At 38.2% G+C, this 26,865-nt stretch overlaps 1 protein-coding gene across 2 annotated transcripts in view; it reads right to left on the bottom strand.

Moving 5' to 3' along the window:
* The window catches only part of AVL9 (AVL9 cell migration associated), a 61,821-nt gene that overhangs the window by 11,129 nt on the left and 23,827 nt on the right, over positions 1 to 26,865 (bottom strand). Inside the window, exons 3-13 of one of the 2 annotated variants that reach the window (XR_010922419.1) lie at positions 24,427 to 24,512; positions 20,204 to 20,275; positions 18,752 to 18,841; positions 18,283 to 18,349; positions 17,489 to 17,529; positions 14,819 to 14,857; positions 11,455 to 11,524; positions 10,363 to 10,910; positions 3,911 to 4,045; positions 2,439 to 2,658; positions 505 to 611 (exon numbers count right to left, since the gene is read on the bottom strand). Coding sequence is in view for 1 of the 2 variants with exons in the window: in XM_067562474.1 (XP_067418575.1) it covers positions 494 to 611; positions 2,439 to 2,658; positions 3,911 to 4,045; positions 10,363 to 10,910; positions 11,455 to 11,524; positions 14,819 to 14,857; positions 17,489 to 17,529; positions 18,283 to 18,349; positions 18,752 to 18,841; positions 20,204 to 20,275; positions 24,427 to 24,512 (1,486 nt within the window). In the remaining variant the exon portion in view is untranslated. Of the gene's footprint in view, positions 1 to 493; positions 612 to 2,438; positions 2,659 to 3,910; positions 4,046 to 10,362; positions 10,911 to 11,454; positions 11,525 to 14,818; positions 14,858 to 17,488; positions 17,530 to 18,282; positions 18,350 to 18,751; positions 18,842 to 20,203; positions 20,276 to 24,426; positions 24,513 to 26,865 lie in introns of both variants that reach the window. The other variant, XM_067562474.1, reaches the window with a different exon arrangement.

The raw sequence follows: 26,865 nt of genomic DNA, 5'->3' as shown, positions 1-26,865 counted from the left end.
CAGCACTGCTGTCAAATGATGACCCTGGCCACTACTGATCCCTGGAAATCTGGAAGCAATCAAAAATCCACAAAACCCAGCAGACTGTAAACCTCTAAGGAAAGGTGGATGAAACTCCAGCACACTCACCCTCCCATCATAAAGAGGACAGCTAACTCTCACCAAGTTATTCAGAGACTTCTACCAGCTTCACGTCTGCCTTTAGGTAGAGCTTTAGCAAGCTTCTTCTCATCTATGCCCCACAATCTCAGTTAGGTTCTAGTAATGAGAGAGATTACACCACCCTGATCTGAAGAAAAGGAGGTACCCCAGAATCCTTACAGCAGTGCAGTCCCAAATATCTCAAAGTTTCCTAGAGTTGCCTCATATAGGCTGTAAAGAGGAGCAATGAAAAAGAACCTTGTAACATCCCACAAAAAGCTCTGTTTCTCCAAATAGGAACAGAACAATAAGATCTTTATTCTCCCCCTTATCTTGGAAGTTGGTTTCTTACCTAGAATTTACCTCTGCAAGAGCGGGATGCTTGTTGCTGTTCCACACTCTGTAGTTGTGTGTATTTTTCCAAGTTGCTACAAAGGCTGTTCCAAAGTCTGACAATATCTTTTCATTGTCTGATGAATAAAAGACAGAAGGTGAGTGAACCTGTATCAATACACTGAGGATGTAAAAGAAGACATTAAAAGGAGGTTCTGAAAAAAAGAAAATTTCCCTGATTCTTGTCAGTCAGAGAGCATGGGGCTCTGACTGCATAAACATTAGCAAATCAACAAGCTCATTATTTTGGGTTTAAAAAATGCCACTGCCCAACACAAAGAGTTAAGGAAAGGAAAATGGAGTTCAGACAACTAAGAAATTAATTTAAAGGCACACTGAGAACTTGGTTTAGACAATTTAGATTTTTTTTTTATAAAAAGTTTCACAAAACCTAATATGAATAAAACTGTATTTTGATATTTTGATATCAAGTTGTTAAATATCCCCATATCGTGAACTCAAACTGCACCTTACCACTGTATGAGAATCTGAAAGTGAAGATAAGTGGCTTAGTTCTGTTGCAAAGCATTATCTAATAGCAGGGAATAAGTCAAAGGGGTAACATGAGAACTATGAAAAACATGACATCACCTGCACTGGTCTTGCCCTAACAGCAGAACCTTACTTTATTGTGCTACATTAATCTGCAAATTCAATTTTAGGGTGAAGCTGAGAGTTACTAAAGTGTGAATTAATAAAGAACCATCACACAGTACAGGTGTATTATGTTAATGACCTTTTAACAATATCTTTACAAATATAGAAAATCAATCTAGAACAGTGGTTCTCAAGCAGGGGTATATAGGCATCTTCCAGAGAGTACATCAACTAATCTAGATCAGTGTTTCTCATCCTGGAGGTTGCAGCCCCCAAGAGGGCCACGAGACAAGTCTGGGGAGATCACAAGTACAGGGCCAGCATTAGGGGGCGGCAAGCAAGGCAATTGCCTGGAGCACCACAAAGACAGTTACATGCTTCATCCCCGCTTCCTGAGGCTCAGACTTTAGACAAGGCTCACAAGTGCAAAACAGGCTCACATACCACTCTGAAATGTAGGTACAATATTTATATTCCAATCATGGTAAAAATGAGAAAGCAAGCAATTTTTCAGAAATAGTGTGCCGTGACACCGCTGTATTTTTATGTTTGATTTTGTAAGCAAGTATTTTTTAAGTCAGGTGAAACATGGGGTACGCGAGACAAATCAGACTCCTGAAAAGGGGTACAATAGTCTGGAAAGGTTGAGAACCACTGATCTAGAATACTCAGAAGGGAAAACCAAAATCTATCATGGCATTCACGAAAAGCATGTTATGCCACATCAAACGGTGAGTCATTTTAAATAAAATTACATGGCTGGCAGACACAGGGAACACAGAGGACTTAATATACGTATGTTTGAAGTGAAGCTTGCTCCAGTATTTGCTCAGGAATATAATGGGGTGGACACAGAACTGATTGACAGGCTGTTAACTGAGAATAATTATGAAGGAAAGGCCATTAAAGAGGTCAACACTGGGCAAACAGAACATTTTCCTAAAAGATTTAGAGAGTTAGTTGTTTAAGTTCTGCATGAACAATTGAGAATAGCTATAGTCCACAAAGAGAACCTAAATTAGCAGGATGTCTGCATGTACAGATTTCAAGTACTTTTATTTATAAGGTGAATATAAGGAAATTTAGCACAAATACTCAAGAAAAGATAACAAAGAGGGAATACAATAGTCTCTAAATCATTGAGAGTTAACATAGCATAAAGCAAGAAATTAATGAAGACGGTCAAGGGATTAAAAAAAACTCAAACTTTCAACTGAGATAAAGCATGAGCATGAGCCAAATTGAAATGCAATGGAACAACTGTTTACTGTGCACCCTGCCTCCGCGGCCCATCCTCCAGAATTTACCTGGCTGCAGCATAGCAGCAAGCAGTGCATGAAGATAGGCACCAAACTGGGCCCTGATCCACTCATCTCCTCCCTCCCAGCCGGTGCCATCAAGGAAAACATCATCCCTGTTCTCAGTTACATGCTTCACCACGTAGTCTGCAAATCTCAGGTCAGCAGTTGTGAGGTTCAGGATCTTCCTGAGTTCTGGATCATGGATTTGGACAAGGGCTTCCTCTATCTGATTGAAATAATCCCCAGGGGAAAAAACAGTCCAAGAAAGACCTTCAGCATACATAACCAGTAATTCATCCCCATCTACCACCACAACCAATGATAAGGAGAAACTGATGACCAAATTATGCATCAACTGTTCTCAAGATACGAGAGGATGGTCTGAAGTAGCCTGAACTTCATGATCTTCCTGGCAGAAGCTGCAGAAACTCTTTGTCAGGATTTTGGGTATGTTCCTAAAGGGTACGTTTCTATAGGTTCTTTTTCGAAGACTTTGATTTATTGGCTGGCTGAGTTAATTTGACGTTGTTGGGTAGTCATCATTATGCAATTGTAAACTTAATTTTTAGGGCATCTACAGCTTTCTGTTTGGGCATGTTTTATTGCAGCTTAAATATAAAATCAATAAATCTGATAAAGAGCATATTAGTAGTACCATAACTGTGTCTGTTCCTCAGTTACAAACATTTATTTTTAAGTTCTAATTAGGCAGCCATGAAAGTTCATTACGAGAAAGAAACCAAAACAGCAAGGAGTCATATGGAACTTTTATAAATATTCTATAAAGTGTAAATACTGGATATAATATATGAAACCAGAAACTTATTAATGTTTTTGAAACTTAATAAAAATTTTTCATTCTTAATAATTTATATAAGTGCAAGTATACAATTCTAACATCATAGGTGTGAGACCCTTCTCTATTTCTACTGTTTTTAGGGGCTTGTTAACGCAGTGAAGTTATTCCGGAATAAGATAGCTATAGTGCTGTAAATTCACACCCTATTTCAGAATAGCTCCTTGTATGGACACACAGTTTATTCTAGCCAATTTCCCTTGATAAACAAGCCCAGAGATCCGATCCCCAAAGAAGCGCAGAATAGGACATCGGAGAGTTAACTAAACACACACAAAATCTTGTTCGGTTGCCCACTTTAAGAAAAATACAGAAAATTTCAATGAATCTAACTGGAAGCTTAGGAATATTTTTGTATATATGGTCTTTGGACAAAAGCTCATTTAAAACAAAGTATGCAGGTAAGTTTTTGGGGGAGGGACTATTTTTCTGTTGTGTGTTTATACAGTGGGGTTCTGGTCCATGACTCGAACTCTTAGGTACCAAGATTATACAAATAATAATATAATTAACAACTTCATTAATAAATAAAGTCTCTTATTTTGATTTATTAGGCACATTCATAAGGTAACTACGTTTTTTTTTTTAACGTTTAAAACATTTTAAAGAAGAGAATTCATACTTCCACAATTGCATCACTTAGATGCTTCTGCTGGCGGAACAGGATGTTGGTGGCTCCCGCAACAAAGCCACGGACTGTTACATCAGAGAGGAGGTGATGCTGTTGCAGGGCCATGTATGGCAAACAAAGGTATCCCTAAGATAATGGAAACGTTACATGATTAGTAAGAAAATGGGGGGGAACACCCCCCACCCAATCCATCTTACTGTACACTTACCCACCTCCACAGTCCTTCCTAGAGCTAAACAAAAGCAAGAGTACCACCACAGAGAGAAAACAACCCTGGTTATTGCTCTGCACCATGTTCCTAGCCACACTGCCACTGGAGTCTAATATTGCTTTGCTATATTAAGCAAACACAAGAAACGGAAATGGAGTATACTTGGTAACGGCCTATGAAGGCTTTCACTCTTATACCACTGGTTGAAATCCAGCCCAAACAGCCTTAAGATGGTAACAGAGCTGACCAATGTGAAATGAGGTTGGTGGTCTCAATCCAGTTCTTATGTCCTTGGCATTCACAATAAAGACGTCAAGAACTGAACAGACAGGCAGACTATCCTCTCTTCCACAGCATCATCTCTTTTGGCAGGACTCAGGTACTCTGTCAGGACATTTAGACACTCTTGCACTGCTGCTATCCATGTGTTTTAGGGACAGTGATATCAGTCTGGAAATTTTTGTGAGCATGTGCATGCCTGCTTTAAAAAAAAAAAGGGGGGAAGAAGAAAAAGGCTATGCTCTGTGCTTTTTAACCACTGTGTCCTTATGACACTAATTATACCAATGCTTTCCAGGAAAATTTGCTATTTTAAAAAAGTCTAAGTCTTTGATGTCTAAGAATTTGATGTACACCCAAATTCTAGTGATACAGCTGGAACTATAATTTTCATTTAAAAATAATATCAGTGTACCCCTTGAAACTCTAGCCCAATTTCAGCTGTTCAGTTACATATAGCATTGTGCAGTTGATTCACTTCACTAACAGAAGGGCTACAGGCATATTAGACAAAACAAGAGTGCATGTACATCATCAAGTCGAACAAGGCAATTTGAAACATATGGAAGAAAGGAGTACAATTACTCCTTTTTTCTAGATTAAACACAGGGATAGCTATCTAGCTGAATAATACTAACAACTAAAACAGAACCATCTTTGTCAAAGCATAACAGTACTATGTTACAGAGTCACCAACCTGGAACATTAGGTTTCCTTAATATTATTTTTTTGGTAGTTGCCAATGCAATATCTAATGCCATGTAATTTTAACCACTAGATAAGCTGTAAAATTTTAGGAATGCTTTGCCTTTTAAAATAAAGAGGGCCTGATTCCAAACTCACTACTTTTACACCAGGCAACTATGACGACTTCTGATTTACAGTGGTGAGATGAGCATCTAACCCTAAATAGCTGCCCCTAAAATTAGTAACAAAAATCCATAACCTGTTTTTCCTTGTAGTCTTGTGTTCTTTTGTACTAGGAGTACTTTACCATATGGTCATTTAAGACAGTTGATGACATTTTGGCACAATCTCATTCATCCAAATTTGGTGTGATGGGATAAGTTTCTTTCCATAGGTTGGAGAAAAACAAACAAACAAACAAAAACAAAAAACCTAACTTGAAATAAACCTATTAAAAGAGATTCACAAATTATAAGGCCAGAAGGGACCGCTGTGATCATCTTGTCTGACCGCCTGCATAACACAGGTGCTAGGATTTCCCTAAATTAATTAAAGTATATCTTTTAGAAAAACATCCATTCTTGATTTTAAAATGGCCAGATCTAAAATGGACTTCAGTTTCATGTTGAATTAAATTGTTTGCTGGGAATAGACAATCCAGAAGTTTTTGAAGGATGCTCATCACTAGAAATTGGCATATTTCAAATTTCAAATCCTCTGCTTTGATTTCATTAGGTAAACTTGAATGAGAACGTGTCTTTGTGGGGTGGAAGGTAAACATTAAAATTATATTGTCAGCTACATTTAAATTTTTTAATTCTCCATTTAAAAACCCATCTTAAAAAAGATTCCCCCTCCCCCCCATTTTCAAGGGACCGTTTAATGTGAAGAGGTCTGTTAATACCCCTACAGTCACAGGGAGGAAAGGAAGGGAAGAAAGCTGTTGGCCTGGGGTTGTTAGTGGGATGTTTTATGAAGCCATAAATCCAGTGTCTTTTGAAGGTGTTGTGAAGGTTTCCTTTGAATATGAGGACTGGTTGGTCAGATAAGTCAGGTGCTGTGGTGCTTTTGTCTTTTATCATTGTATTAAGTCTGATCAGAGGATGAAAATATCATCCATGTATCCTCCAGTATATCATTTGTCTATCATGAAACTGATGATATACCTGAGATACATCAATGATATTTTCAATCCTCTGGACAGATGATAAAAACTCCCTAAGATTTTCACCACAACTTCAACAACCACCACCTGTCCAATAAACTCTTTCTGGAACACTCCCACACCAACATCAACAACTTCCGGGACACCATGATCAGCTTCAACAATGGAATCCTACAAGTATATGCAAAAATCCACAGCTCACTACACTTACCTTCACAGATCCAGTAACCAATTTCTTGGTATTTTCAGGGTGGTTATCTACAGCCAGGCACTCAGATACCACAGAATATGCTTTGAGAAGAAAATCTGGAATATTCACCTTAACACACTCAAAATCATCTTTACCAAATAAGGACACTCCACCAGAGAAGTCGATTGCATCATGGAATGGGTCACCCAAATACCCTGAGAAAACCTGCTTCAATACAGAAATAAAACCCCCTCCAACCGCACACCCCTACCACTGCACATTGGAACCCAAACTGGGTATCTAACAACTACTACCCATACTTGATGGGGACCCCATCCTAAAAGAAATCTTTCCTGAACCCTCTCTTCTGACCTTCAAACAACCTCCCAACCTCTCCAAACTCATCATCAGAAGCAAGCTGCTCACAGACCAGGACACACCAACTCAAAGGCCAGGTCTACGCTTACCTGGAAATTCGGCGGCAGTTGATGGGAGTTACACAAGCTACGCAGAGTAGCTTATGTAACTCCTGTCAACTTCGTAACTCTTCTTCTATGTAGCATTTTCACTGCGCTGCACCACTTGAGGGGATGGTTTTATTGCGTCGACTTCCGGATCGATTGAGTGGGTCTTTACTGACAACTCAATCGATCCGGACAGATCAATCTGACGGTGGCAAATTTGCAACTGTCAGTGAAGACATACCCAAAGCAGTACCAGACCACCCCAGAACTAACACAAAACCTACAGACATATCTCTGTTGCTATGATGATCAACATCCCCCACAACAAACTTTTCAAGATCCATGGGTCCTATATATACCTTCCACAACTAAATGGCCCAACAGCAGCTATTTGAGTGAAACCAAACAGACAATTACTAAGCTCTCAAATGAACACACAGAGGAAAATGATAAAAGACAAAAACACCACATCACCTGTGGGTGAACGTTTTTCACAAAGCAATCACTCTATATCTGATCTATCAGTCCTCATCCTCAAAGGAAACCTGCACAACACCTTCAAAAGACAAACTTGGGAGCTTAAATTCATAAAACTTTGCTAGACACTAAAAACCATGAACTGAACAGAGACACTGGATTTATGGCTTATTACAACACCCCCTGCAGCTGCTTTCCCCCACCCCCTTCCTTTCCTCCTAATGACTGAAGGAGTGTTAACAGGCCACTTCACCTTGAATGGTCCCTTGAAATGTGTGTTAAACATTGTTTACTTATGCTAAACAATCTGTTCCATCTTGTATTTAGCTGTGACACACTGGTCTGGTCTACACAGACTTACATCAATATAACTACATCAGCCAGGGATGTGAAAAACCAATCTAACCTCCAGGGCGGACAATGCTATGCTGGTGGGAGAGCTTCTCCCATTGACATAGCTACTGCCTCTCAGGGAGGTGGATGAACTATGCCGCCAGGAGTACCACTGTCATAGAGCATCTTCATTAAAGTGCTACAGCAGTATAGTTGCACCGATGCAACATTTTAAGTGTAGACCTGCCTTCTGAGTAAGTTTCCCAGATCTGAAAAAGAGCTCTGTGTAAGCTAGACAGCTTGTCTCTCGCCAACAGAAGCTGGTCCAATAAAATATATTATCTCATTCACCTTCTGTTTTTTGCATTTGGTTGTCATTTAGTAGATCCTCTATATATCTGTATTAGTTGGCATGATTGCAGCTTCAAGTCACGTGTACTCTAAATTCTCTAAATTTTAACTTTGGAGGATCAACGACTGAGTTTTCTGTGGCAAGTTCTTGACTGTGTAATTTGCATCTTTGGTGGTCCATTAGAGCCAGAGTTTGCTTGGCATAGCACCATGAAGGTTGACACTTTTTTTTTGGTCAAGCATCTAACTGGGAATCATTGATGAAGAGCTGTTTCGTTTGAAGAGTTGTGGCAGTACAGGGAAGATGGCATTTCAGCTGTTAGCTTTCAGCAATTGAATGTATTGCTTCTAATATAAGTTATTGATCCAATGGGATTGGAACATTGAGAACATAATTTAATAAAAACAAGTTTTAATTCTACAACTACCAGTTCAAGATATTCTAACAATTCCATTAGTCCCTAAAAAGCCAGAGATATAAAGCTATCAACGTCAGTCCCAATTCCTATCACAAAAGCCATTTTTTAAAGGATTGGATATTTACCATGATTTCCCATCTACATTCACAATATATAAAAAAAACCCTGAGTTATCTGACATAACTCATCTCAGGGCTCTATCAACATGTGGAGAACTTCAGAGTATAACTGCAAAGGATGATATTGAAATATGAGTTTGTGTTCACATTTTTAATTTCCAAGATTCAGAAATTAGGCAAAAGTGGTCATGGAAGATCAGTGTCCTAGTATATGACAAACCTTTTTAAATAGACATGCCTAGCATCCTGAGATTCAAAACTAAGGTTAGACTCACCTAATTTTCAGACCCATTCCACCCATACCCAACCCTTTCCCCTCTATGCACATAACACTGTAATCTCTCCATTTTCAGCTGTGCTGCTACTGTTACTCACACATACCTACTAGCAGGGCCTAGACAAAAGTGCGAAGGCCGCTATGAGGCATCATCAAGATATTGCATGAGACAGACAATGCCCATCAACAAAAGAATTAAGCCAGTAAATACACATAATAAATGAGAAAACTCTCTCCCTCTCTCCTGTAGCATGTTTAAGGGTTACTGGTAACAATAGTTAGGTACAATATTTTCAAATGGAAATTTATTTTTGAGTTGACTGCATCCCTTTGCCTCCATAACTAAGTGCATCTTTTGCCAGGGGATCCTACTGCCTGGTCATTCTGTAAATGGTCAGACACCCCAATTTACAAGGGTCCAGAAACCAGCCTTTTTCAGTCTTCTGCTGCAGCAAGTCACTGTGCTGTGATTTGCACTGCCATTTGTTAGTTTTGTTTTGTTTCAAGGTTCAAGTGCACAAAGATGACGTGTGTCACATACAAACATTTTCTCTCTAATTTATTTCCAATTGCAGTATGAGCAAGACCTGTGTTAGATTTAAGTGTGTTTAATTTTTAATTTGCTGAGTCATGTTTAAATTATTTGCCTCATTGCTGCAAGCCAAGCAAGGTGTCCCCAGAAGAGGGTAATCTGAAATGCAAACAAGAGGACTACTTGAGAGCAAGAACAAACACAGTGCCCTCCTACTTGAAACAAATGGGTTGAATTTTTTTTTTTTTTTTAAATAAAACTAAGAGATATTCCCCAAGTCACTCCTCCTTATCAAAGATGGGAAGAAGAACCAAAAACTCCTTGAAGTCCACTAGGGATCTTATCTTACAGATCTGTGTAGGAAGTGCTTACATATTACAATAAACAGAACTTTAGGAAAAGCCTAAATGGATGGTATACATAGTAACACACCCTAAATGAGTACTTCCCCTCATATTTGTGTTATCATATTTTACAATTACATTAGAAACACTTGCACTTACACAACATTCCTTTTTATTAATTAAAGAAGTTACTAAATAAATTAAGATTTACAAGTTCTTCAGAAGTAAAGCAGAAACAATATGTGGGGGGGGGGGGAGAGGGCAGCTGGGAGAAACTGTTGGTGTCTGCTGCTAATTGATCAAGGAGTGTCTGCGCGTCACTGCCTGTTAACAACATGACTTAGAAAAATAAACTGAACAGTGGTAAGTCATGTGAAGTAGTGCATATGCATGTGGGGTGGAGAACGCATCCAGGAAAGTGGGGGAGGGTTTATTTTACAAAAATAAAGTCACTTGTCAGAGTCTGCACTTGAATATGGAGCTATACTTTAAATGGCCTTCAGGCTGAGCACCCAAAAATCACTAGTCACTTTTGAAAACTTAGGCCTGAAAGCATTGGTAAATATTTACTAGGTATAATGATCAAAATGTTTACCTTAGTAAAAACTGCCAATGGCATGCCATATCGGTCCTCCTCCAACCCAGACACTAATCCTGGAATAAGAACCACATGTCCTGTTTCAGCCTGAGGCTGCACAGTAATTGGAAGGCTTTCCAAGGTTGTGCATTCCTTTGAAAGGGTTTCAGTCTGTTGTGATGTCATATTTTCATGTTCTCTTTCTTTCGAGTTGGGATCCTCCAAAATACTAGGGTCCAAGGTCTCCCAGTCGCTCTCAGAAGACTCTGGGGAAGTGCGGGAAGGAGGTGTCAAATGTTGTCCATTGCCATTGGAAGACTGTGCTCTATTGCAATTCTTTTCAGAATGGGATAAAGGCACATCTGTTTTCTTAGCCTCCCGTACATGGTTTCCTGACAGCTTCCTGCCTTCCTCTCCCGTTCCTGAGTTTGTATTTGAAATGTCAGTAGTGGACACAGAAACATAATCCTCTAAAGGGGGAGTAACTTCCCGCAGGCCAGTATCCTCTGATACACTCTTTCTTGGTCTGTAGTGTGAACAGTCAGTAAGACCATGTTCAATCATACCTAAAGGACAAACACATGCACAAATATCATCTCAAAGATTTTAGTGATTTTTGATAATGGCGAAGTATATCAAAGTATATCAAAAGTATATCAAAACAAAAGTAAGTGTCATGCATTTTTCTAAGCCACTTTAAAAATCTAGTCCACTTCTGCCCAAATGGCTCAGCACTGATCTTCTGCCTTGACAAGTGTTATTTAAAGTTTGATATACTTTTGGCAGAAACACAGAGCCAAAGACTTATTATTCACTCACATATCAAGAGTGCCCAATATGCCTCCTACAGAGATAAAATAAACTTCAGTATCTTATTACTAAGGTAAGGAGCACTATATAAATATCAAGTGTTATGAGGTTGTGTGCGTCATAAAAATATTTCACAGGTTTATATGTGAATTCATTGTGGCTACTGCACTCCGGCAGTATACCAATACAACCCCCCGTCACATAAATTGGGCCTCCTCCCTCCAAAATATATCACTGTCAATTTCAGTTATGAGCAGAAATTACACAAGAAAGAAACAGCCCAAACCTGCTTTTACTTACCAGGAAAGAGAGATAAGACAGTCATCAGTGCTCCCACCAGTCTATTTACTGGAGAAATATAAAATAACACCTGTAGGAACAGGGATTTGGGGAAGATTAAAATGACAATTTAAGTCAGAGAGAAAAAATAAGCAAACAAAGGAATCCAAGGATATCTAATGCCTATATCTATTTATCTATCGATATAAAAAAAATTTAAAAATCAGTTCATGGAGAATTTCACTTTGATATAAGCTCCCATAATATTTTTATTCAGATAAATACTTAAAGAGAAGACAAAGCATTTACTATACTTGGATAATTCAATCCAATACTAGTAGGTTGGATCATTTTCAGGGATGGCAAGAATGACTAGCTACAATCTGAAAGATTGATGGAATTGCAAAAATGACCTTCTACAATCTGGTCCTTGCTGGTGCTCACTCTTGAAGAATGGGAGAGATGCCACATTGCCTTTAGCTGACTGGAGGATTGCCCTAATCAGGCAGTCAGGACAGTTTTTAAAACCCATCCATGTGAAGGAATACCTCTTCTTCCAACAGATGGCCAAAATTTTGTTTGTGGCTTGGTATGTTACATGTTTAAGGTTAATGCTTTCCATAATTTTCTAGTGTTTTTCCTATTGTTTATTTGGGTGCACATCGATTCCTTTTCCCCCTTTAACAAGCCAGCAAATAGGGTGACCCTGGCTATAAATATACAAATGACCACCATCTGGAGGTGGTGTCTCAACCCAGCAGAAGTTGGGAGTTGGAGACATGCTTCCTCCTACCTGTGGGACAGGCATCAATCTGTGGATTAATGGGAGCTGATCCACAGAACAAAGGCATCATTCTGACCAAAACTTGTGGTATTATTGGGCATACTGGCTGAGTACATTTATGGTCTTTGATTGTACAGGTTTCCCTACAACTATTCTGGAACCTTAGCACCTGTTTAAAAGCTGGTAGTACAGGAAAACAGTGCACTCTCTCTTTTTGCAGTTGCCATGGTTCACTTTCTGCTTGTAAATTCAGAAATAATTCCCGCAATTATTCAATAGATATCCAGCTTTTTCAAATTAAACTTATGTTTGAGTCACTTGTGCATGCCTGGGAAAGCTTTTCTCTCCACTCTTCCTGGGAATTTGTGTCTTGCGGTTTGTACAGTTTCAGAATGGAATTATAGCTTAGTACTATACATATACTAGAATGTTTAGCTGTAATTATGAAATGATCCCATAATCAGTTTTTAAATCAATCAAATAGGCAAGGCAGTTTCTAAAACATTTATTGTATCAATGTAAAGTGAAACAATTATTTCTAATTCTAAAGTTTAAAATAGTTGGAGTAGACTTTTGAAATATTTTGGAAACTTTTCAACAGACTGATGTAGAAAGTGAAACAAACCCTACCTCATGATTACATTGAGATTACTGAAACTAATGTTTTATATGTATGTATGACTTCATGTATGCAATTTTAAACTGACAGGCTTTCTGGTGTACTCTGAGACTATTGCTAAGCTTACCATGAGGCACTGATATTGACTTTTTTGGAATTAAACTCAACAAGTCAGATTTGGCAAATGAAAAGTAAACAATGAGACACTGGGATCTCGATCATGCAATCAGACTCGATAGTGTAGATGACTCTGCCTTTACATAGCCCAGATAAAGACAATGGGGCTTCACATGGGCAAGGGAACCTATGTTACTGAATCCAATTGCAGGGTTTGGGCCTAAATTGTTTAAAAAACCCAAACACCGCACATTGCCATTAATTCTCATGTTACAATACAATTAGTTATTTTAAAACCATAAATACCTATCCATTAAAAAAAAAACTACACTGCAAGTACGTTAAAGTAGCAAGGCTAAGCAATGGTGGTGAGGGTGGGGGAGGGAAGAGTACAAAAGGCTCCAATTAAGGTTGCATATGAAAATCTTAGGTCTACCTACTTCTAACATTTCCACCGTCTAATTACACAATCATGTTTTCTCAAATACTTTTTCTACAACTGTAAATCACTTGAAATAAATCTAGTTAAACTGGTGGCAAAGCCCCAAAACGGAAACTTCAGCCGGTTTAACCCTTGCTTACATTGGTTGACCTCGAGTCATTAAGTTATCAACTTGGGCTAAATCTATATAAACACTGTTTAAGCTGGTTTAAGTGTGTCTATGTTAGAGATCTGAGCTAATTTGATTAGATTTTTAAATTGATTTAGACAATCTCAACATATGCATTCCTTGACTTTTGAGCAACCTTGATAAAAACTGTGTTCATGTCTGATGTGTTGATATTACTTCCTGCCCTTCAATGAATGATTTTTTTTTTATAATTGTCCTAGAAAGGCAACTTCAAATAATTTCTTTCAAGGAGATGAACTTATAATGTAGCTTGTTGACTGAGGAAGCAAAGTAAGATTTTTACCTTTAACATGAAAATAATTGTTGTAGGAAAAAAAGATTCCTATGGTCATGTATCCGTGAGCTGATATTCAGTTACTTTACTGGAAGTTCTTGTCCCAACATAGGAATTTACAAATCAGTACTCTTTTGTTTCTATTTCTTATCTCTTTGTATATGTTCCAGATTCCTCTTAAATTGCCAAGACAGCACCTGTTTTAGGCAGTAAGGTAGCCTGAAGAAAAATATAACTGAGACCTACACTTCTCTGTGGATTTGAAATGAGGTTGACTTACTTCTTTTAATATCTGTTTTTATTTACTGTGAATTGAAGTTAACATGACTAGAGAAACATGACCTTGGATACTCAATAAACATTTCAGATAAGTATCCATACAATTTGCAAAAATCTAACACTTGAAAAAGGCTGTGCATGCTTGCTTCCTTTGGTATTTATACTACTGTTATTGGTTTTATGTTTAAATGAAGTTCTATTTTGCTGGGCCTTATGTACTAGGTAAGAATTTTCACGCTACAATGGTGAGGGCACTATTTAGGTCCTGATATTTCCCATCCATTCTCTTATGCAGTTAACCATTTCTCTTTATCATTTGTATCAATTCTTGCAGTGGCTTTGATACGTACATGAACCCCTTAAAACCTGTCATGAAAATTTCTCTACCCAAATTTACCAAAGCTTACTTGCCTTTGCTCTGAAGTAGCTGTCTATAATGGAAAAAATCAATACTGTGCGAGTAGAATTTATACACCAATGCACACAAAGAGCAGTTAAACAAGCAGGTAAAGTTTTCCAGTTTTACTTATACCTGTATCTAAATGCATTGTGTTTTACTCCAGATACAGTTAGTGTAACGTTCATCTTTCACTAACATATGCTCAATAGCTTCATATAAACAATTACATCCAACAATTATATTTCCATTTAAATCTTCCCCCTCATCCCACAAACCCTACCTTTTTCTCCAGAAGAATCAACTTAAAAAGAATTAAGACCTGCAAAATAAGGAGGGACAGGGGAAATTAACATGGTGGATGGCTAACAGAGAAAAAACCCCACACATTTGTGTGTGTGTGTGTGTGTGTGTATATATGTGTAATATACCTAAGTTCATCTTTCATTAAAAATGTTTCCTGTAGCTATTTCATTATTTCCAAAATTTATCAAGTACATCTAACCAATGAAAACTTCTGGGATACAGCATGTCTTGATATTCTATTTGTTCCAGCTGAACATCCATTAAAAACAGTACCCCATGGGAAGAGATTACTAGAATTACATTCTTCCTAATATGAAGTTTATTAATAAATAAAACTATGTTCTATCATCCTGAATTAAATATATATTCTAACATAAATCACGTAAAATTTCATATGCACAAAACAACTCTCCCACAGAGATGCATTAATTAATTTAAACAATGAGAGTCCTGTAGCACCTTAAAGACTAACAAATTTCTGCAGGCAAAAGCTTTCATGGCCTGCAACCCACTTCCTCAGATGCATGAAGTGGAAACCACAGATAGGAGGTATATATATATATATATATATATATACACATACACACACGCACACATATATACACATCCAAGCGTGAGAAACATAACAATGGGGAGGACAAGTGCTAACAAAGTCAATTCAGTTAGGGTAGATGAGGCCTATTCACAACCATCCATCAGACTGGGTCTGAATAGGGACTTGGAATAGTTATCTCATTACAAGACGTAATTGTCACTGTTCACACATTCTCAACCTTCTAATCAATGGCCTATTCACAACCTTGGATGTGTGTGTGTGTGTGTGTATATATATATCACTCCCTTTGTGCACCAAAAAAACCCAAAACACCCAACCAAAAAAAACATGTACACCAAGGAATAAGAGATGGTGGTGCCAACCTACTTAACTCTGTTAGCTCAGTAGTTAGAGGACTTATGTAGGATGTGGAAGACTCAAATTCAAATCTCCACTCTGCCTGATTGGAGCAGGGGCTTGAACCTGACTCTCCTACATCCTGGGTAGATGCTCCAACTGCTAGGCTATAGAATCATTCTCATTGTCTCTCTGACCCAATGAATTTTTATATTTTATTGTTTTATGCAAAGTGGAACTGCTTCAATAGGAGAGCTTGAGAGAAACTTGCCTCAGAATACACCATAGTTAAGGTTAAGATTCTGTCACAGGTATTTTTAGTAAAAGTCAGGGACAGGTTGCGGACAATAAACATATACACATATAAACAATATACATATACACACACACAAACCTCCAGTCTACGGTTTCCACTTCATGCATCTGACGAAGTGAGTTGCCCAATCCAGTAGCTGTGCTCTAAGCATGCCTAACCCCCACACAAAAGAGAAGAGGAGGTAGTAACACCACTGTCCCCCATTTACCCAACAGGTTAGTGATTACGGCACTTACCCAGAAGGTGGAAGACCTGGCTTCAAATTCCCACTCTGTCTGGGAGGAACAGGGATATAAACCCTGCATGAGTGCTGCACTGCACTGTACTATGGTTAAGGATATGATTCTGTCGTGGAGGTCACGGATTCCATGACTTTCTGGGAACTCCAGGACTTCTTTGGAGGCAGGGCCAAAGCAGCCGTCAGCCCCAGGGCCACCGAAGCAGCAGCCAGGGTTGGGTCAGCTCCCCCCAGGGCTGGAGCAATGGCTGAGCTGGAGAAGCTGCAAGCTCTGTTTGTCCTCCCTCCCACAGGGTATTTTTAGTAAAAGTCAGGGATAGGTCACGGGCTTCCATGATTTTTTTTTTTATTGTCCGCAACCTGTCCCTGACTTTTACTAAAAATACCTGTGACAGAATCTTAACCTTAACTATGGTGTATTCTGAGGCAAGTTTCTCTCAAGCTCTCCTATTGAAGCAGTTCCACTTTGCATAAAACAATAAAATATAAAAATTCATTGGGTCAGAGAGACAATGAGAATGATTCTATAGCCTAGCAATTGGAGCATCTACCCAGGATGTAGGAGAGTCAGGTTCAAGCCCCTGCTCCAATCAGGCAGAGTGGAGATTTGAATCTGAGTCTTCCACATCCTACATAAGTCCTCTAACTACTGAGCTAACAGAGTTAAGTAGGTTGGCACCACCATCTCTTATTCCTTGGTGTACATGTTTTTTTTGGTTGGGTGTTTTGGGTGCACAAAGGGAGTGAAGTTTTTTTGGTGCACAAAGGGAGTGAAGAGTACTTGCAACCTGCCCATTGGGGCTACTTCTAGTGGGGGCAGGAGAAGGATGAAAAAGGGAATCTCTAGCAAGGGTAGAGCCAACAGAGCAAATTGCTACACCTCCCTCCCCAGAACCCCTGACAAGGAAATATGGGAAGTGTGTGGTGGCAGGAAGGGTGAGTAGCTGGAGCACATCTCCAGATGGCATATGGTCCCTCAAACAACTCCCAGGCTGCACCAACCTGCACCTGAGGCCAGAAAATAATAGGAGGCTGTATCCAGCTCCTTAGCTGCTCAGTACAGCAGCGAGTCTGACCTTTAAAATATGAAGAAGTGTATGTGTGCATATACTTAGCTATCAGCTGCTCATCATGCAACCTACACTTTTACCATGTCAAAGATACAACCCAAGCATGCTGGTGCTGGTGCTTTAAAACGTACCTTGTGTCTAAACTGAAGGACAAGATCTCGAGGAGACAGACCTAAAACATTGAGAGCAGATCCATTAGTGAAGCTTAGCAAGAGGTATCAACTCATTTCTTCCTGTCCCCCATTTTTCTTTTGGCCAAATTACATAAGCTGAAGTGACACACGATGATTCCCCATTCTCATGGAAAACATGCTGGTGATTTCATTAAAAGAACTCATACCATAACCACCTTCTCTTCCTTCATAGAATGAGAGCGTTGAGAGTAAGATGGAGACTCTGCATTACAGAAGGTGGCTATTTACTTTCATACTGAATCCAGCTGGCCTAAGTATTTCCCTATGGGAGCATTTGATTAAACAAAGTCTTTTAGTTCTCTTTTTAGATCACAACTCTTTCTATGGTATGTGGAGCATGGGGGAGGAGGGGGAGGGAGTTTCCAAGGCATAAAGGGCAGTTAGGTCAAAAGGAACTGGGTGCCTAACTCTCATTTGTGCAATTGAAAAATTCCCCCATAAAGCAAAAGAGCATAGTTTTCAGAAGCCGCTGAGCAGCTCACTCACTAATTGTATATCATGTCAAGAGGCACCATGGAAGTATTCTGGATTACAACCTACAATGAGACCCACATTATGGAAAAACAGGTAGAGGGTAGTTTACCTGAAAATGATTTAACTCCATAAGTGAAAAGAAAAATAACGAAGTACCATGCAGGCAGATAAACATCTAGTGCTAAATTTTAATGCACATAAAGTAGTTCAGAAGAAACGATTTGGCTAATATAACATTATATAAAAAAGTCACTTACCAAGATAAACTTGTGACCCCTCCAGTGTAGTTCCTCCCAAAGAACTATTCATATGCTCATAAAGTTCCTGTAAAAGTTAAATAAAAAATATTAATGGCATATGAATACCACATCTGATTAGTAACACCTATTCTAAGAAGCTACCCAATGGAGTAGAATAAATAAAAAAGTAATTTGCTTAAAAAAGATGGACAGACAAAAGAACATTTTTTATTCTAACTGGGTTGTTACTTTGAAGGGGTCATTGAAGGTATGGTTCCTAGATATTCCACTAATCAGAAAGTGTTCCTTTCTCAGATTTACATTAGTATAATATATTATTTCATGTAATTATTTAAAATAGTTGAATAGAAGAATCACCAATGAAAATGCAATACATACATGAATACAATGAAGAATGTTTATAATGTAAAACTTATAGCCATACACAAGGAGCATTATACTGTAGTAATATATATTGAAAAGTTACCTTTAGAATTGAAATTTGTGAGAAATCCTTTTCTTCAAAATAGGCATGTGTAATGAGCTGTAGCTTTGCTTGAAGTAACCCATACAAAGGCTTGTAAGACAGACAGAGACGTGGACATGTTATGTCATGAATGAAAGGCAGCTGAAAAAAGCATGTTTGTTGCTGGTTTCCAGTGTCTTCCCTCCCCACCCCCAACTGTCTTTGTCTTCTAATACAGATAGATACCCCAGTAGATGGAAGTGTAGTTTGTAAAGACACAAGCCCTTACTGTGCATTTTAATCAGATAATAATTATATCCTGTGTTTCATTTGCAGACAGAGCATTACCACTCAATATCCTGCCAGTAGTGTTGTGTGGCTAGAATAAGCCAGAACTTCCCTGCTTCATCTTGCTCATGAAGTTGAATTCATCTCTCAGTAAAGAATTCCTTTTCTCTGCGTGTTAAGTGTAGTTGCAGAGCAGTCTACATTGCACTGTAGGCCTCCCGATAACTGACAGCTACCCCTAATATGTTTTGAAGAGACATATCATATTCTACATAAAATAATACACTAACCACTAGCAAAAAGCTTCATTTCACAGTTGCCCATTGCTAAGATTTTCATTATCTGATAACTAGTAATATTATAATGAATAACCCTTCCTCCCTATAAGAAGTATCACTATGGGTATATCTACACTTCCATTGGAGATATTACAGCAACGTGGGCTGGCATACTCATGCTAGCTTAAATCTAGCTAGCAGCGCTAAAAATAGCAGTAAAGACACAGTGGCATAGTCTAGCAAGGTAAGTACATACCCATCATGGCTTTACTATTTTTAGTCATGGTAGCTAGACTAAAGTTAGCATGGATACGCCAAATCATGCTGCAATTACACTTCCAACTGCAGCATAGGCATATACTGAATGGAATACAGAATTATTTATAGGCTTCTTGGGACAATTATTAAAAATGCAAATAGATAATATCAAGACTCGTAACAAAGGACATGTATTTTTACACACAGTGTAGTTGTAGTTCTGTCAGTCTCAGAATATTGGAGAGACAAGAAGGGTGAGGTGTATCTTTTATTGGACCAACTTCTGTTGGTGAGAGAGACAAGCTTTCAAGACACACAGAGGTCTTCGTCAGGTCTGGAAAAGATACTCCCAGTGACACAGCAAAAGCTGGGAGTACCTTTTTACAATTATTCTTATAAGTACATACTAGTTGAAAGAATTATAATAAAATTTGAGTGCCTTAGCCTTTTAACTACAGCTGTGATTCAATGTTCATTTTGTTACCTTTTAAAGTGTTTCTAACAAGAAACATTTAAAATTATGAAAGTTCCCAAATAAAAATGTGTCAAACAAACAAGTTTTCTGTGTGTACTCTTTATATATATATATATATATATATATATATATATATATATAAAGAGTTTAAGCACTAGTTAATAGCTCTCTTACCAGCTGACTTAGAACACAGACACTTTTCTGTACTGTTTCTCGGGTGATATCTGCTTGCCGCACTTTCAGTGCCTAAGAAACAAAGTATTAAAATATTTTTACATATACGTATTTTTTAAATTATTTTTTAAAGCCAGTTACCATAAAATCACCTCTGATCAAACCCCAAATGTGCTATTTAAGAATGGGCCTACCCAGTGTCATGCCATGACATGTTTAATAAGGCATGCAACAACTTTTTAGATGACAGTTAACATTTTTTTCTAATGTACATACAGCGATTAATAAACCAAATACATTTTTTGCCAAATACTAGTCGCCAAATATAATGAAACCTGAGAATATGCAAATAAATGATTACCTAACAGTTCTACTGAAATCAAAAATCCATTCTTCTATCTTTTGTAAGCAACTCCTCAGTGACTAAGTTGCAAAAATCTGGTAAACTGCACAGGTACCTAAGCAGTTCCTTTTCAATGGTCAGTTAAACCAAGCTGCACAGGTGCTTGCAAACCTGGGTGTTGTGCATGAATGTCTAAATGCGCTTTAAAGTAGAAAAAGACTCTACCACCATGGCTGAAGAGTAGGGAATAATCAGAATTAAGACAGCCAACTTGACCTTAGAGAAGCAAGTATGTAAATCCAGCATATGAATAGTTCTATGCAAGTCAAATGCACCTTAACCTTGCCACTGTTCTCATTTGTACACAGCACACAGGTTGGAACACAATTTACTAATTTAAAAAATATTTGGATGAGAGACTTCCTCCAGAGATTCGAGAGCATCAACCAGAAAATGTGTCTGGAACTCCTTCAATTGTTTTGGATCCAGCAACTGTCCAAATTTAAGTTTCTCTACACTTTCAAATTGTACCAGTAGATGTTCTCTGACATTGTCAATAACCTCAAAGAAGAGACGTTTATACATTGCTTGGCCTTCACTTGCACTTTTCCTCCCCCAAGGTTCATGTGCACCTAACTCTGACACCTCTTTGCAAAACTTGTCAAAAATGTGTTGCTTTCAGCTAATTTGCTCTAACATCTCATGAATCTGCTGAATACAAAACCCATCAAACACCAAACATCAAAGATCACAAATTTTGCACCAAACTGTTCATCTAGATGAGTTGTTGACTTTGCTAACTCTGTTCAATCACAGACTACTCAATTCTGCACTTGCATACCTTAGCTACTTTTTCCAGTGCACAGCTGGTCAGGAAGTCAGCTGTCTACAGTGATGTTGCCCAGGTAATGTGATTCAACTTGGAGTACTACCTGCTTTGCCAGCAAACCAAGACAACAGCCGACATGAACAGATTGATTGCATGCAATTCTTGTAGATTAAAACATTTTGTGTGAATTCTGGGGCATACAATGCATGTGTTGCATATGTAGAGAGCACGCCACTTGGCCTAGCTCATTTTTCTCTCTGGCCCGCCCATGCTGCCGCCATTGAAACTTCCATCGACTTCAATGGTGCAGTATCAGACCTTAAGGCAATCTGCTTTACATCAGTACAAATAGTCAGAACAATTGGTCACAGTTGTGTTCTCAATTCACTGTGCAGACAGTAGTTGCAAACAGAATTATAGAAATGTTGAACTAAAAGGGACCTCGAGAGGCCATCTTGTCCATTTCTACTCCCCCATGCTGAGGCACAACTAAGTATACTTACACAATCCATAACAGGCATTTGTCACAATCTCCCTTGGTAACCTTTATAGTTAGGAAGTTTTTTCTAATATCTAACCTAAACTCCCTTGCTGCAGATTAAGCCTATTACTTCTTGATCTACCTGTCACAGACAGGGAGAACAACTGATCATCGTAACAGCTCTTAACATATTATCATCACTATCAGGTCACCCCTCCTCAGTCTTCTTTTCCCTAGACCAAACATATGCAGTTTTTTTTTTTTTTAACATTTCCTTATAGGTCAGGTTTTCTAAACCTTTTATCATTTTTGTTGTCCCCTCTGGACTTTCTTCAGTTTATCCACATCTTTCCTAAAGTCTGGTGCCCAAAACTGGACACAGTACTCCTGTGGCTGAGGCCTCACCAATGCTATGTAGAGGGGGACAACTATCTCACCTGTCTTACAAATGACACCCCTGTAATACACTCCAGATTGACATTTCCCTTTTTTCACAATTGCATCAATGTTGTCCCATATTCAATTTCTGACCCACTGTAACCCCCAGATCATTTTCTTTCATAGTAGTTCCTAGCCAGTTATTCCCCATTTGTAGTTTGCATATGATTTTTCCTTCCTAAATGTAGTATTTTGCACTTGTCTTTACTGAATTTTATCTTGTTGATTTCAGACCAATTCTTCAATTTAACAAAGTCATTTTAAATTCTAATCCTGTCCTCCAAAATGTTTTCACCCTCCCATCTTGGTGTCATCCATACATTTTATAAGCATAGTCTCCAATCCATTATCCAAGTCATTAATGAAAATATAAATCGTACTGGAGCCATGAGAGATCCCTATGGAGCTCCACTAAATAAGCCCCTCAGTTTGCTATTGAAAACTACTTTCTGAGTAGAAGTTTTCAACCAATTATGCAACAACTTTATTGTAATTTCACCTAGGCTGTATTTCTCAAGTTTGAGAAGATATGCATAGTCTTTAGTACTGAAGACTATGTAAAAGGCACCAGCATAAGTAGAAGGCAATGGGATGGGGAAGAAACAGGTATGACAAGCAAAGGGCCATAACCCCTCTCTTCTCTGACACAAAACCTACACAGAGGGACCAGTTGAAAAGCTTTTGTCTGGAAACAGTTTGTTTCATGCTCAGGCATTTCTTCTAACCAGCTGTAAGTGGAAGTGGCAGCACCTGTGGAGTCATCTACTCTCTCCGCCAGAACAAATAGTTCTAACATTTACCAGCAGAGCTAGAAAGGGTAGAGGCAGAAATCAAATGATACTCTTATATTGTACAAAATTGCAAGAAAGTGAATTACAGCCCCACACTTCTATCAAAAAGCCAGATGGGCAGAGTGCTGAAGTTGTTGCTACATAAAACACAGATTGCTTTATATTCCACTTGTTCCAAAACAGTTCAATTTAAAATCTATTTACCCTCTTAATGGTTAGTAAACAGCAGAAACTGAAATCAGTGGTATAATAAAACTAAGTTAAAATAATTGTATAGTTAAATATAAAGAGGCTTTAACCACAGGATACCACAAAGACCTCTTGCACAAATATTGAATAAACCGGAGTCAGTACAAATAGTAATAGAATTGCAATTATGTATTTAATATTGTAAAGTTGATTCAAACAAGAATTAACAAACAGGCTTTAAAGTAATCCAAATGTGATGGGGAACAGTTTAAATAAAGTACATAGGATGCAATTTGGGACTTCTGAACATAAGAGTTATCCAGAACTCCTCCTAAAAACTATTAGACATTCAAGATTGTTGCATGTCTTTGGAAATATTATTATACATATTTTAAAATAAGTTCGTAATAACATTACAGAGTAATTATAACTACAAACATTTATAATGTGCCCATCACTTTTTAAAATCTAGGCACAATGTACATATATCAGATCAAGCCCAAAACAATTTCCCCAAAAAGCATGGGACCACACACACTGCAACCCTTTACAGCCCCAAAATACTTCCCTGAAAATCCAACTGATTTAGGCAATAGAAAACTGCATTTAATGGAACACTTGTGCAAAGGAAGATTTAGGTCCACCTGAAAATATACTTTTTGCAAAGGAGACCAATATCTTTCCTGGATTAAAGAAGATTCATGAAGGGAAGAATCTGCATATCTGTGCAACAAACAACAAGGAAATACCCAAAGATCTTCTAAGGGCTGCTACTGGAATAATTTAAACCTGATTCCAGCAAGGAGTTCCACTTCCCTGGCAATATAAACTCTTAGCTAGCCTGACAGATTCTGCCAGCTTACTTCTATTTCTTGGAGCTCTTGCCTGGTAGATTCTCTGTAACCAAAATGTATAGTGGGATGTGTAGGGAAACTGACATGGACCAGACTGTTCCTGGTGGTGAAAGGAAAGACAGAAAGATTCTTCAGCTCTCAAGGTGCCTGCTTTTCAGATTCATAGGTTTTAAGACTAGAGGGACAATTCTGATCATTTAGACTGACCTCTTCCATACCACAGGTCATAAAATTTCACCCATTCATTTCTGTATCAAGTCTACAATTTTACTCTTGCACATTTGCAACTATACATTACCTTGGCTTCAATCTGCCTATAGCAGGAGACCCCATATACTGTCGATCGATGTCCACATCTTGGTGGCAAGTGGAAAAACACAGTATCTAAGCAAGGAGAGAAAAAGCTTCATCAGCCACCAACAAAACATCAACATTTTATATAGTCATCCTTTTCAATGTATTACTCTCACTTACAAAAGCTTTACTGCAGAAACTGCAGTTCCTACCAGTCTTAGTTTTGTGAGCACAACAGTTCTACTTACAGAAGGGAAGACATTTTGTCTAAATCTGTGACCAAACTGTTTCCGTAACTAGTAAACAACTTATTTTCTCTCTGTGCAAAAGGTGCCAGATAAGCAATATTTATGCTATGACATGACAAAGGGCACTAAAAAAAGCTTTCAATTAAAACTATAGTATTTAGTTTAAGCAATACAGTATTCAATAATTATGCAAATAGACATACCACTGCCATTAACAGTTAATTGCTAATGTATAGATATAGCAATGGCAAAACATTAGAAGAATTCTATTTTGCAGTTCACAGTATTTCACTATGAAACAAACCCTTTCCTGAGTGACTAAAATGGATTATTGATTTTATAATAATGAAATGGAACAGAACTGAACTTAAAAATATGGGGTAATCTCTTTAGACAAGGAGTTATGTAATATGAAGTTAGTCCCTTTTACAAATTTCACTGCATTCTACAGAGATCAGATAGGGTTTTAGTAGAATTTTTAGTGCATCTCTCTCCAAGCCAATAATTAACAAGTAGCCTAATTCTCCATTTCATGAGACATGAGTAACTCTTTCACTGGGAGATACTCACAATCTGCACAGTGAAATCAGGCTCAATGTGTTTACAGTACATTTACAGTAATCTTAATCTGAAATAATTTTGCTAATTCTAAATCAATCTTTAGTGTGTTTCTGGCCATAAAACCCAAGCATATCCACTTAGCAGGTTTAGTTGCTTTGTTGCTATGCTAGTTTTGAAGCAATTTCTCTTAGTTCAAAATATGCACTAATGACCTGTTGCTGTGGTAATGAAATGACAGAAAGTCAACTATTTAGCTGCCATGTGTAGGGCAGTGGCACTGAGCCAATGTAGAAACAACTTCACTCACCTGCTCTGACTTCCTGCTTTAGAATGCACTCAGTATATCTCTTGATATTTAACAATACAGAAACGAAACAAAGTCAGGACCCAACACAGGGCCAAGGAGTGGCCTTTTACTGCAGCAAAGATAAATTCTTTTGCTACAACTACTATACCTTTGCCACCAATTCCAAATGAAATACCTCTAAAACTTAGAAAGTTGGACACACAATTTGAATTAGAAACAAAACCAAGCCCTAATTCAAAGTAGTTTCAGGGTACTTTTGTGGGTTTTACAATGTCTTCCTTTTAAAAGTTTTTGTCTCTCCTGTTGCTGTGCAGAGAAACAGACAAATTGACTGTACTTGGGAAATAATGAAAGTCACCATAGTGCATTAAAGGAGCTGTTATAAATGCACAAAATAAAAAAATCTGGAATGAAAAGAAAGATTTTTTTCCCTCTAATCTTTCAGTTATGGTAACTTTCGGCATTACTTGTAAAAGTAAAACATTTTCAAGTGTTCATTTTCAAGTGATCCCTGGTTCTCTGGAGTCTATAGTGCTATTTTGCTACTGGTTCAGAACTTGAAACTGCATGTCCCAGACAAAGGTGCTTGTGTAAATTGATCCTTGGTTTCTCTTCTTCAGGAGAAAGCATAAAGCAAGATTAAAAGAAAAATGTTAAATAAAATATTTCATTTTTTGTTCTATACACAGAGCAAAACCATTTATAGATATATTTACCTGTAGACTGCTGTGCCTTGGCCAAGTCCTAAATAGTAATACAATGGCAAAAAGATTCTCTCACCTTTTCATTCTGAAAGCCACTACTTTTCATAGCACCTCCTCCTGCCCTTCTCTGGCCTGGTCTACACTGGCCGTGGATTTTGGTGGTAGTCGATAGGAGATATGCAAGCTACGTACAGTAACTTGCGTATCTCCCATCGACTTCCTATTGTCTACTTACTGCGGCATCTCCACTGTGCTGCCCCAGCAGGAAATGCCCTCCTGTCGACACAGCGCTACACTACTTGCTGGTGGATTTACGGAGTCGACTTCCGGGTTCGATTGAGCGAGGCTTTACTGCCACTCAGTCAAACCCACAAAATCGATCCTGCCCTGCCGGCTGTGCGGCTGGCAGTGTAGACATAGCCTCATTAATTGGTTCTCACTATATGCCTTCCACAGACTATCTGTAGAGCACATTTTCAGAACCACTAATCTATTTAAGCAAAAATAATTTGCTTTGTTCACACACTTTGAACAAGATACCGAAATGCATCTTTTTCTCCCACCTCCAAATATTTACAGGACCAGATTTCCTTCATGAAGTTCTGCCTTTTTAAAGGTTTTGA

The sequence above is a fragment of the Emydura macquarii genome, unplaced genomic scaffold (genome assembly GCF_026122565.2).
Source record: "Emydura macquarii macquarii isolate MOO-44397 ecotype Brisbane River unplaced genomic scaffold, CSIRO-AGI_Emac_v2 contig_2432, whole genome shotgun sequence".
NCBI classification, from domain to species: domain Eukaryota; kingdom Metazoa; phylum Chordata; order Testudines; family Chelidae; genus Emydura; species Emydura macquarii.
Note: the sequence above shows the minus strand (reverse complement) of the source record. Positions and strands in the feature narration are given on the sequence as shown.